Here is a 13,691-nt window from a genome sequence, read left to right as displayed (position 1 = left end):
ATTTCAACATGCAACTGTTCAAGCATGACCATTTCAATACGTAAGTGCTCAGGCACATTAGATGACAATGAAATGGCAGATTCTTGCATTAACTCCTAATGCATGTTTAGATTTAAAAGTGAGTGATGAAAAATCATACTGTACAAGTAGCACAGCAAAGTGAAAGAGCACAGGTCTACAAGTGGACACTAGAATATTCAAATAAAAAGATGTATTACATAAAAATGAAAGAAGAAAATAACTTTAAAATAAGATAACATAGCAAGACAAGTTACAGACCACTGAAGTAGAGAACATTTTTAGAAAGATGATTAATGTATTAATGTGGTGTTAAAACAATTCTCCGTTTTATGATGTGGGGTTGAGTAGTAAAAAAATTATCACAGTAAAAGTTATCACAGGATTTCAAGGTAAAATCCCACCTTACCTTGAAATACACATTCAGTGAATGGTTTGGATGAAGGAACAGTGATAATACCAAGAGACTATAGAGAAGCCATGTGCTAGGATGAAAACAGCAGTCATCTCCAAAAAATAATGGAAATACATAATCTTCTTACAATACAGATTTATTACTGTTCCCCAAAGTTTTAAAAATGTGAGATGGCAACAAAATTCAATAATGCCTACATTTTATGCATCTCCATTAACTTAATACTATTTGCTTCTAATATTAAGAGTTTTAAGTCTCCTCTGATCCACATTTTCAGGGCAATAGTGTAGTAACAGCACTATCTATATATACAATTATATGAGGTAATTATATATATATAGATAGAAATGTTATATTTCATTTAGTAGAAAATTTGTGCAGAGTAAATTTTTCAAAAATTTTGGAGCTATAGCTTCATTCCTTTTAATCTTCCCTCTAAACGATGACCATTTCTTCAATTACTGGGCTTGTTTTACAATGTCTTGAAGACTTTTTTTTGTATTATTGAAGACTAAGGAACCACCGATTTATATATTTGTGGTGTCTGTTCTGGTAGGACTGTGAGGAACTGGGAAAAGATTCTTGCTGTGAAGCCCATCCTGTACCCCTAGTGCTTGCCCCCTAAATCTGGCAACACTCCCAATCACTTGGAAACCAAAAGGGCCCCCATGAATCTCCTAAGTGCCCCCTAGAGGGTGGTACTGTCTCTGTTTAGGGCCAGTGGCTTAAGAAAACCTCTGGAGAAGTGCCTAGAACCAGAATTTCTCGTTGAATATTAAACTTGGTGTTGAAGAAAAAAGGAATGAAAAAAGTTAAAACTAAAGGTCACTGAAATTGCTCAATGTGAATAACATTTTTGCCAAAATTCTCCTCTTTGAAGCACTCTGCCTTTCTTTTAAGGCTCAGATATTATTCTGGATTTTGTTGTACATGTTAGTCTACTTGTTGAAGCTCTGACTAGTGCTTATATATACTAGGAACGGAATCCCTTTCTTAGTACAGGGGATGAAGTACCAAAGGCAGCTACGGAGGCAGTCAACAAATATTTACTGAGCTCTTTCTACAGGCCAGACCTATCATGGCTCAGGCCCTGTGCTAGGTTCCTTACACTGGGGATTCAGTAACTGATAAAAAGAGACATGTCTTGCCTTCATGGAGCTTACGGTTCTAGTGGAGAAGAAAAACATTTAAAATACTTATTTATAATTTATTTATTTATTTTTATTTTTTACATATTTTTGAGATGGAGTCTCACTGTGTTGCCCAGGGTGGAGTGCAGTGGTGCAATCTCGGCTCACTGCAACCTCCCCATGCTGGGCTCAAGTGATTCTCCTGCCTCAGCCTCCTGAGTAGCTGGGATTATAGGCACCCGCCACCACATATGGCTAATCTTTATATTTTTAGTAGAGAGGGGTTTCACCATGTTGGTCAGGCTGGTCTCGAACTCCTAACCTCAAGTGATCTGCCCACTTTGGCCTCCCAAAGTGCTGGGATTACAGGCATGAGCCACCACCATGCCCGGCTTTATTTACAATTTAAACACAAATAAGTTCAAGTATAAAGAACTGTGAAGCCAGGCATGGTGGTACATGCCTGTAGCCACAGCTACTCAGGAGGCTGAGACAGGAGGATTGCTTCAGGCTAGGAGTTTGAGCTTTATTGTTCTTTATATCCCAGCACAAAGTTCAATAAAATCTGAGGAATGAAGAAGAGGCTAGAACTAAGAGCAACTGGGAAAAGCCTAAATCCACAAAAGGCCAGGGGTGGAGATGGGAGAAGGAGGTGGAGGAATATGAGATGGAAAAAGAAGGAGGCAGCATCAGTGGCAAAAATCTAAGTTGGGCCAGCAAGGGCAACCTGTGTGTATTTTGGAGGGAAAAAGAGGCAAAGGCAAAGTGGATGGTGAAGATAAAGGAGGGAAGAGATTCCAGCTAAAGGAAATTTGGAAGTCATCCTTCAAGAACAGAATGAGACCAAGTAACTTTCCAGCTAACTCTTTTGTATACTAAATGAGTAAGGCTGCTTCTGCAAAGGCAGTCTTGAACACACAACTATTTTACAGCAAAGAGTCTGGTGGGGCAAAAAGAATAATTTTCCTTTCTATCACATTTGTATTGTTAACTTTAATGAGACAGAAAAGGACAAAAACTCAGAGCATTTTAAGATTCTGCCTAGATTTTAAAAAATAGGGTATATACCCCTAGAAATTGAAGTCATTGGGAAGTTTTAGAGGTTGAAAAAACATTTATAAAGAACATAAATGGGAAATATAATTATAGGTCCTTCCGATGGGTAGAAAAGTTAGATAAAGGAAGACAGCCCAAAAGAAATAAGAGCAAAAAGAACCAAAAGAAGAACCATGACAAACATCCAGGAGGAACACAGTAATTTAAAACTCAGCCAGTATAAATAGACATGGCCTAAAATTGTATAATGTCATCAATCCAACCCAACATGAAGATAAAAGGAGTCTGAGACATCTGCCCCTGAAAATGGGGAGTGGCAACAAAAGATGGCACAGGAGCATTTCCTATGAATTCAAGGTGGCCCAAGAATCCTGGTGTCAGTGGCACCACCAGAGCTGCATTCGTGGTCACCAGGGCTACTCTTCTCCCTTAAATCTCGTGACAGGGGGTCATTCTCCCTTCTGCTGTCACAGTCTAGGTGACCCGCTGGCTGGCCCTCTCTCTCTCATATAGTCAGAGCCTCAGTCTGCACCGCAGTGGTTTCATGTGGGTGTGGATAGCAGGAGCTGCGGCACTGAGGGCTGGCTGGGGGTAGGGAGGAGGTGTGCTTGGACCATCTGGGAGGGGAGAGCCAGACAGATGGCTCCAGCCCAGTGTTTTCAGCAGCCCTCCAGGTGATTCTGATGGATGCTCAAGTTTGAGAATCACTGTACTAGGTGGAATATATCATACATGTAATTAAACCCCTCCTTGCTACTCCAAGAGTGGTCTGTGGACCAGCAGCATGGCATCAACTGGCAGCTGGAAATGCAGACTCCCAGGCTCTGCTCCAGACCTATGGAATCAGCGTCTGCATTTCAACCAGATTCGCCAGGTGATTTCTATGCACATGCATTTGCACTAACCAATCCTGTAAGGTGGGTGATCCATTTGAGGTCTGGATCTCCTCTGGGGGCTGCCAGTTTGGCTTTCCCTGGGCTCCTGTCCTTAAAGTTAACCTTTTATTACCTGAAGTGACTCTCTGGTCCTTGAAGAGTCAAGGGCCTTCTCAGATTGAGACCACTGGGGCTGGGGCACACCCAGCATTTGGGCACTCACTCCACCTCATGTCCGAGGCTCACTGTGCGGATGTGTGATGACCCAGGACTACTCACCACCTGTTAGTCTGTTCTTGCATTGTTATAAAGAAATACCTGAGGCTTGGTAATTTACATAGAAAAGAGGTTTATTTGGCTCGTGGTTCTGCAGGCTATACAAGAAGCATGGCACCAGCATCTGCTCTTGGTGAGGGCCTCAGGAAGCTTACAATCATGGAGCAAGGTGAAGCAGAAGCAGAAATGTCAGATGACAAGAGAGGGAGGAAGAGAGAGAAGGGAGAGGTCCCAGACTCTTTTAAACAACCAGATCTCACGTGAACTAACTGAGCGAGAACTCACTCATCACCAAGGGGATGGTATTAAGCCATTCATGAGGGATCCATCCCCATGATCTAATCACCTCCCAGCAGGCCCTACCTCCAACCTTGGGAATCACATTTCAACATGAGACTTGGAAGGAACAAACATCCAAACCCTATCAACACCTGTTCATCCATGTGGCTTTCTCTTTTTGCTCTGTGTAAACCTTGTTTATTCCTATTCAGGTGGCAGCTTCTAGAACTGCACTATTCAAAAGAGTAGCTGTTAGCCACTTGTGGCTATTGAGCACTCGACATTATAGCTGGTCTGAAGTGAGGTGTGCTATAAGTGTAAAATATATCCCAGATGTTGAAGAATGTAAAATATCTCATTAATAATTTTTATATTGATTATACATTGAAATGGTAATATTTTGGATATAATAGGTTAAATAAGTATTTTATTAAAATGAATTTTACCTGATATCTTAAAATGTGGCTACTAGTAAACTTAAGATTACACAAGCCTGGGCAATACGGTGAAACCCCATCTTTAAAAAAATAAATACATAAGGCCGGGTACGGTGGCTCACACCTGTAACCCCAGCACTTTGGGAGGCTGAGGTAGGCGGATCACAAGGTCAGGAGTTCAAGACCAGCTTGGCCAACATGGTGAGGCCCCATCTCTACTAAAAGTACAAAAATTAGCTGGGCGTGATGGCACACGCCTGTAATCCCAGCTACTTGGGAGGCTGAGGCAGAAGAATTGCTTGAACCCAGGAGGCAGAGGTTGCAGTGAGCCAAGATCGTGTCACAGCACTCCAGCCTGGGTGACACGGCAAGACCCGGTCTCGGAAAAATAAATACATACATACATACAAATACATAAATTAGCCCAGTGTGGTGGTGCAGGCCTGTAGTTCCAGCTACTTGGGAGGCTGAGGTAGGAGGATCGCTTGAGCCCAGGAGGTCGAGGCTGCAGTGAGCTGAGATTACACCACTGCACTCTAGTCTGAGCAACAGAGCGAGACGTTGTCTCAAAAAAAAAAGATTATATATGCGGCTCACATTAAATCTCTACAAGACAGGTCTGTGGTCCTCCACTGGAGAGGAAGTTCTCAGAGGGCAGGTACCACGTCTCTTCCTTGCTCTGCACCAAGCCTCATGACCTGTCCTCTGGAGGTGGGCAAGTGTCAGAGCTGTCTTCAGAGAGTCTTCCAGGGGCTCAGACCAAGGTTGATTTCCATCATGTAAGGCCCTGAATAACTGCATGGCCCTCATTAAGGCACTCGTTCTCTTGGGGGATCCTGAATGTTTCTTGGGCCTGATCACTAAATTAAAAGTCAGATGAGGAATCTTTCTGTCTTGCAGATTTCCCTTTTTAAGTAGCTCTAAGGATGCTAATGCCAGTTCAAACAATGATGAAGCTACCACTTTCTGGGTGCTATTTCCTACTAGCTGTGCTTATCCTTATACCACACTGTGGGGCAGCCATGAACTCCAAGTCACAGAAAAGGAAGTAAGGCTTAGGAAGGTTGATTTCTCCATAGTTAGAAATTAGTAGAGCTAAAATTCAATCCAAGACCATTTGACTTTCTTTCCATTGCACAACACTGCCTCCTAAACTTGACCACTAAAGGATTACAAAACTCCACATATGAATTACACTCCGAATTCCTGGATCTCTGCTCACTCCAAGTAAGAAGCATAGCACAGAAAGCTGGAGGGAAGGCAGGTGGGCTGCTAGGTTTCCTTTGTAAAGGGTTGGGCTAGCCTGGCACAGCCAACAACTTATCCATGGCAGAAGGGCCCAGAGTGGACTCCTTCAGGCCTAGGTCTGTGGGGTGGCCCCAAATCACACATTAGCTTAAAACCGGTCTTGCTGCAGAAGCAGAATGTACATAGGACTCACACACATTTAAAGAGCTGCAACCTTTAGGCTGTTCTCTATCTCCTAGAGTTAGAAGACAGAAAGCATCTTACATTTTATCTTAATTTTATTTTAATTAACTGTATTTTAATTTTAATTTGAGGGCCTGAGTCTCCCCAAATGAAAACCAAAGGGGAGGGGTGGGGTTGAGAGCCTTAGCCTGCTCTCCTTCCTCTACAGCCCTCAGCCTGATTTCCTTTCCCCTGCCCTGAGTACCATGAGCTACTAAAAATTTTCCTGCTTGGTCATGACATCAGATCTCACTTCCTGAACAGTGGGGATTGAAGAAAAGGTTTTCATATTATCTAGGTTTTATATGCCTCCCCTGTATTCCTAACAGACTCCAGTCTTCCCTTAATTGGATCATAGAAAACAAGGGCTAGTCCAGGTTGTAGAGACCACCAAAGTCAAACCCTTTATCCTGCAGAAAGACAGGTGCAGAGGTTTAGAGTCACACATCTTATTGGCGCAAACTCATAACTCAGTGCTTTTTCAACTTCCCCAGCTCTAAACAGTACTCAGAAGAGGGAACAGGGTAATTTTTATTTGTAGGCATCAACACAAAGTTCAGGCATTGAAAGGGGGTTCATGTAGGGGAAAGCACAGCACCAGGATGGCAGAGCTGAGGTCCATCCTGAGGCTCTGAGTAGGGGCCACTTTCCATCTGGAATGCCCCAGCCACAAGCACTCAAAGGTCATTAGAGTAAGTGAGTCACTCAGTTAAAGAATTTAAGGAAAGCATCCAAACTATGCATGCTCCACTCTGTGAAACAGCCTGTTGGCCCTTCTGTGGTGTGGGGAGACAGGGTAAACAGGGCAAAGGGCGGCCATTGGCCCAGGTGCACCTCGCCCCCTTCTGGAACCTTCCCTGACTACCTTAATTCTCCATCTAGTGTCCCCTGAAAACCAGATTGGGAGGACAGTCTTCTGAAAGAGGAGAAATGAGTCTGAGCCTTGGTTTATAAACTTACAGTCTTAGAAAGACCGGGAAGGGTCAAGGGAACCTTGTGTTACTTCTGAGGGGCTGACAGACCCCATGTCCTTCCTGATATCAAGGCTTTAAGTGTCAGCCAGGGGCCTGAACTAGAGATACTCTTTCCAGTGGAGTGGCTTCAGCATGGCAGAAGGACACACTAGTAGCAAAAAATATTTTACTTATGGTCCAATGTTTCTCCTAGAAGTTTTAAAGTTAACAGAATTTTTTAAAGTACAGAGTGGGGAAAAAGACAAAAATATTAGGTTGGTGCAAAAGTCATGCGGTTTTTGCAATTACTTTTAACTAATATGTTAACACATTGATGTGTTTACTTCCTACATATTTTTCTGAGTTACATAATTTTTAACAATGAGCATGTATTATTTCATAATGACGCTAAAGATGATGTTAATGAGGATAAAAACATTGTTCATTCATTCCTCAAATATTTCAGTATCTACCATGTGCCAGGAAGCTTTCTAGATGTTGGAGATAAGGCAATGAGCAGAGAAAGTCCATCTCCTCCTAAGTCTTCCATTTAGTGGTAGGGGATGGAGGAGACACTGCAATGTGAGATGGTAATACGTCCTAAAAGAAAAACCTCGAGTGGGGTGAGAGGATGGAGAGTCATAGGGCTGGGATGGTTGGGAAAGGGCCTCTAAGGAGCAGACATCTGAGAACAGACTTGAAGGATGTGAAAGGAGCGTCAGGTGAGAGGCTGAGGGAAGGGCTCTGCTTTTACAGAAGGAACAGCAAGGGTGAAGGCCCTGTAGCCTTGCTCAAAGAAGGGCCAGAATTGGGTGTGACCACGGTGGGCTGAACAGGTGCAGAGTGGCAGAAGATGGGTCTGAGAGCTAGGGAGGGGCCAGATTGGGTGGGGCTCTGTAAGACCATCCTAAGGAGTCTGATTTCAGCTGCAGTGTGAGGGGACGCCATGGGAGGGCTCAAGCAGGAGACAGGTGATACCTAGTTTGACAAACATTGTCTCCTGGATGCCTCCCTTGTTCGCAGGGACCACATCTCTCCCATTAGATTGGAAGGTCCTGAGTTCAGGGATGGGGTGTGTTTTCTCTTGTCAGTTCCTCCATCCTTCAAGAGAGGGTTAAGGCAGGAGCTGCAGGCCTTGGGGAAACTGAGAGCTCAGCTCCCTCCTGGACTCGGGCCTCCTGGGACTCACCTTCTACTGTCAACTCCACTGTCACCTGGCGAGCACCACTGCCATTGGTGGCTTCACAGGTATACTTTCCCCTGTCCTCCTCATGGACAGCATGAATCACAAGGCTGAAAGTCCCCCGGATGCCACAATCCAGCAGGAAGCGGCCCCCGCTGGTGATGGGTTGCCCGTTTCTGTGCCATGTCACCTGGGGCTCTGGGTAACCCCGGACCTTCAAGAGAAAGAAGAAAGGGTAAGAGCCTGTATTTCATGAGTATTCTCTCTGTGTCAGGTATTGTTTGGAGTGCTTTACATGTGTTAACTCATTTAATCCTCATAACACCCCCATTTCATCCTTATTTTACAGATAAGGAAATCAAGGTACAGACAGTTTTGGCGATTTCCCAAGGTCTCAAAGGTAGAAGGTGGCAAAGTCAGGCATCCTGGCTCCAGAGCCCACTATGCAAATGACTCTCAAGCCCGGCTGCATTTTAGAATCATCCAGGGGAGCTTTAAAAAAACACTAGTGCCCAGGTCCCACTTTAGACCAATTAGATTAGAATCCCAGGGGGCCAGGACTGAGTACAGGGATTCTAGACCAGTGCTTCTCACTCTAACATGCTAATAAATCACTTGGTGATCCTGTTAAAATGCATATTCTGCTTCTACAGGTCCAGGCTGGGGCCTGAGATTCTGCAGTTGGGACAAGCTCACAGATGCTACTGATGCTGCTGGTCCCTGGAACTCACCTTGAGTAGCAAGGTTCAGGACCTGCACTGCCCAGCACGGTAGCCACTGGCCACAGGTAGTGATGGAGCACTCGAAATGTGGCCAGTGAGACTGAGTTGCACTGTAAGTGTGCGTTACACACTGGGTTTCGGAGACAATACAAAAAAGGGCAAAATATCTCAATAATTAAAAAAATGGATTGGATGTTGAAAAGTAGTATTTTTGATAGGTTGAATTAAATGTATTCAGATTAATTTCAGTTGTTTCTACTTTTTAATGTGGCTACTGGAAAAGTTACAGCTACACCCAGGCCTTGTGACAGTCCTATGGGGTAGTGCTGCTCTATAGACCACTTGCCTTTCTCTAACTGTAGTTAGCAGCTGACATTTGCTGAATGCTAAGTGTTCAGCACTTCTCTAAGTACTTGGCTTATCTGAGTTTCCTTTTTTTTTTTTTTTGAGATGGAGTCTTGCTCTGTTGCCCAGGCTGGAGTGCAGTGGTGCAATCATCTGAGTTTCATAGCAACACAATCAGAGAGAAGACATCTCTCAAAAGAGGGGAAAATGCAGAGATAAATTCAAAGAAAAGAATTCACTTTGAGTTTTAGAGAAAGGAAGTCCCCCAAGGGCCTTCAAACACTTGAAACTCAGTAGGCTCTTCAGAATTAACTCATCTTTGGAGGAGTAGGGTTCAGAATGGCTCACTAATGCACAGCCAAGGACCCAGAATTGGGGATTTTAGCACTGGAAAATAGAAGGCATCATAGGAGCTTCCTGAGAACAAAGTTGTTTGCATTACAAAACAGTGGTAGCAATAGTTCTATCCATGTATCCACTTCAAGAAAAGAGAGAATGGATATGGATGAAACAAAACCAAAATTCAGTGAATGACCCCCAAATTGCATTTACAAAGAAAGGCTTCACTGATCTGTAGCAATAATCCTCCTCACACCCCTCTGCAAGGTCACAGAGTGATGCTATATTGGCACATGTGCACACAGGCCTGAGCATCCAAATACAGTCTCTTCCCTAAGCATACTAAGAGAGGAAAGGGCTATGCTAAAAAGTGCCCGTCGTTGTCTTTGGACTGTGCTCAGTTTCCTTCCCAGGTGTTCAGCCCCTAGCCCACCCTTAGACCGCAGTCTCAGTAACCAGGATGCAGATTTCTTCCTAAGGAAGGAAGCCTTGAATAACAGGGAAAACTCCCAAAGTGAACAATCCCTCTTTGATTATTCCATATAGTCACCCCTCAGTGCCAGTTTGTGAATCTCGCAAGACTGCCTTTCTGTCCCCACTAATTTGGGGTCAAGCTTCAGTGAAAAAGAAACAACAACAAAACTCCAAATCAATATGGTCTATCTTATTTACAATGTCTGGAAACAAAAATATATCCCTTTCCTATCAAAATCTAAACTATACTCATGACGGAGATTGAGTACTTTGGAGGAAATGCTGAGACTCTGGAGTGGATTCCCCAAAAGCCATGTGAACAATGGCTGAAGCCATTGTAGCCTCACCAAAACAAGTGTTCCAGACCTTAGGCTGACAGTGTTGAAGGAGACCGCATCCACTGGGATACACAGGGTCTCACAGCCACTGTAATATAAAATGGTGTGTTAACAGCCGTCGTCTCTGGGTGGTTAGGATTGTGAGTCTCCTCCTTTCTTTTTAGTTAACTATTAGTTTCTGAGAGTTCTGCAATAGTACACCTGGCCTTTGCAAAACAGAAAAAAGAATTTTACTTAAAAAATGCATTTCTTTTATATTAGTGTGCTGTATAATGAATGTATATAGCACATTCATTAATTTGTTAAGGGCCTCAAGGAATTTAAATCTAGTAGTGGAAATAAAAGAGCCATGCAAATAAATGTTATGCATGTTTAAAGGTGACAGAGGTCATGCACCCATATAAAATCATGTCATCTTGTGGCCCTAAAGGCAGAAAGGTTCATGCATGGGAACATCAGACAACAATTACACTGTTAAAGCATTCTTCTCATGTGAAACCCTTTCCTACAGAAGGTAGCCCCTCAGGACTCTGCTCATACAGTGAATCTGCAAACCATCATTGTCTTCTCCCGCACTCCATTAGGCAGGGCTGGTCTACCGGTCAGAAGATGATCACGCAGCCCCCTATCAGCTTCAGAGAAAGGGAGCACCAGGCACTGCAACCAGGAGGAGGTAAATCATTAACTGCGCCAAAGGCGTCCTGGCATTCCATTAGCAAGCATACTGGCCCCCTGCAGCAGGGCCAGCTCTGGTGGCTTACTGGGCTCTGGGGCATCAATGATTAACTGGGGACATTGCAAACGTTCCAGACCTCAGGAACACGATCCTTCTGTCTCTTTCTCTTTTCCTCTCACTTTCTACACATACCCCAAGCTTACCTCTGAAATGCCCTCTTAAAATAAATATTTAGGGATTTGAAAATATGCTGAAACTGGCATCACTTAAGAAAGTTGCAGTTCACTATGATACTTTTATAGCACATTGGACCTGAAGCAAGGGCAGGAATTTTTGTGACATCGTTCAGTTCCAAGGTCTGAATGATTTGAAACTTTAATACTTGCCCTCCCAGTATGGAAAATCAATCTGTTTTTACTGTCTGCCACTACCCTGGACCTCTGGGTGGTGAAGGAATAAGCCTGGGTTCACATCCTTGGGATGCATGACAACAGCCCTGCCCTCCCAAGTTGCCTTATCTGCTGTCATCACTGGCCTTCCACCAAGAAGTCATAGCTGGGATTTTTACAGTCAGGATCTTCATCAAGAGCACAGTAAAAACTCTTTGATCCTGTAGTTTTCAGAGGGCTGCCATGTATAGACTCTTACTTGATTCCTGCAGCTATGAGGGAGATGTCTTTGGTTTAGATACCCAGAAGCAGAACCTCAGATAGGGCTTCAGAGACCCCTGCCTGCAAGTCCTCGCCAACACTCACAGCAGCTGGGAATGGGCCTAATGAAGGTATACGGGTAGGGCACCAACAATGTCCACAACAGCTCACAAAGCCAGTCGTATTACTGGGCCCATGTAGCCTAGAAAAGAGGCCTGGAGAAGTAGATGGTTTGCCATGATCTCACATGGCAGCTTAAATGGCAGATTGGAGACCATAATTTTGGTTTCCAGGTTGAGTGGTTGTCTCCATGCCTCATCGTAAATTCATGTTTTTGGTGAGGTAAGTTCTGTAGAACTAAAAGTATTCATAAGCGTCTATCTCCAAGAGACACCAAATCCCTTATAGGTTAAAGCAACAACCGCTCCCCACTTTCAGAAAATGTCAAATGGTTCACCAAGGTTATACTCACACCATAAGCAAGTCTTAGGTTATTCCCTTGTTTTCGTAATAGGACAGGATTGGTGCCTGCCAGATGTGTACCTAAGACACCCCTAGGAGAGTCAGTGTGGTACAGAGATACTAGTATGCAAGCCAGGGCCTGCACACTCTGGGCATGGCTTGGTGTCCTAGCTTCCTTGGGTTGTAATTCCTCCCTTGTATTAAGGAGGAAATTGCTGTTGGTATCTAAGGTTCCTCCCATCTCTGAAGTATTATGGTTTTAAATGGTGACCCACTTAGCTTCTTAGAGAAGATTCTTTCCTTTCCCCTGCATTCTCCTCTGGGTCCAACCCACAGCCTTAGTACCCTCTAATCTTCCATATGAGAAAACCAAGTAACCACAAGAAGAAATGCTCACAAACATGAATAGACAGCCCTGAGTTTTCACCACAATGAGTTTTGGAAATGGCCCCAAAGAGGGTCACTCTAAGGAGAGAATCGCATTCTTGACACAGTAACCACATTTAATTGGAGGTTGTATTCTCGAACAAAAGCCCGGTATCAAATAAATCAAGGGTATAACCAACAACTTGTCATAAAAATAAAGATATAGTCACCATAACCCCTATAATAATTTTAAATAGTAAAACTGTGCTCCAGCTTCATAAAATGTCCTCAAAAAACTTTATGGCCTCAAAAGGCCTTTAAAAGGAATGAGGGCTCATTCTGTGCTTGCTGAAGGTTGAGGAGAAAGCTGAGCTGAAGGCAGGCAGCCGCTTGGCCACTGCATTCTACCTGCCTGTCTCACTTGAGAGGCAGTTTCCAGAACCTGGTGCTGCCTTGAGATTTACTTAATGACTAAAATCAAAACATCTGTTGGAGGACTAAACATTTTGGTTTTTCTGTAACATATATCAAGGGCTTTCAACTTATCCCCAGTTGCTTAGGACAGACTACCATAGCCTGTGCTCAGAGCAGTGGCAAATTCTTTGTCCCTATAGCTCCTCCAAGACTCAAAGCAACATATCCATCTTCTCCAAGCTTGGTGAGTAGCAGAACGGAGGTGATTGTGCTGATTCTGCAGATCTGCTGCATGTCTTTTGTGTCTGGCAGGGCCTGGCGCAGTGCACGCACTACAAACCCACACAGCTGCAGGGCACAGCTGCGGTGGCCCAACTGCAGATAGGTCACATGAGCAGGAAGAAGGAACTGAGGCTCTGCCCACATCAGGGATGGAGGAAGACCAGGAAGGAGAGAAAGCAGGATTGAGCTGAGGCCAGGGAGAAAACAGACTGCCCAGCAGGGCACTGGGGATTGGGAAGATGCACCAAGAAGATATGAGCAGTGAGCTCAAGAATCTTTAGGGCTAGGAATAACAGACCCGAGGGGTTGCCAATGAGTATTTACTTGATTGTTAAGTAACTGAAGGGATGCTGGGAAAGGCTGGGCCTGGAGGAGGGGACATTAAGGAATTCTTCTAGATGGACATCTCCCCTAAGCTGACAAAGCCTCATTCTGCGACACTGTCTATGTATTCATGATTGTTGCCTGCCTGCCTGTAACACATTACTCTGAACTTCTCACCCTGTTACAAGTGTTGTTTCTCCTATGATA

General features: G+C 44.1%; 1 protein-coding gene across 10 annotated transcripts in view; it reads right to left on the bottom strand.

Moving 5' to 3' along the window:
* MYLK (myosin light chain kinase) overlaps nt 1–13,691 on the bottom strand; it is a 280,320-nt gene that overhangs the window by 134,993 nt on the left and 131,636 nt on the right. For all 10 annotated transcript variants that reach the window (XM_054551385.2, XM_024245412.3, XM_054551384.2 and 7 more), the window contains one exon: nt 8,099–8,306. In XM_054551385.2, coding sequence (XP_054407360.2) covers nt 8,099–8,306 — 208 coding nt within the window. The remainder of the gene's footprint in view (nt 1–8,098; nt 8,307–13,691) is intronic.

This window comes from Pongo abelii, chromosome 2 (assembly GCF_028885655.2).
Source record: "Pongo abelii isolate AG06213 chromosome 2, NHGRI_mPonAbe1-v2.0_pri, whole genome shotgun sequence".
Classification (NCBI taxonomy): Eukaryota; Metazoa; Chordata; class Mammalia; order Primates; family Hominidae; genus Pongo; species Pongo abelii.
This window is presented reverse-complemented; position numbering and strand designations above follow the sequence as displayed.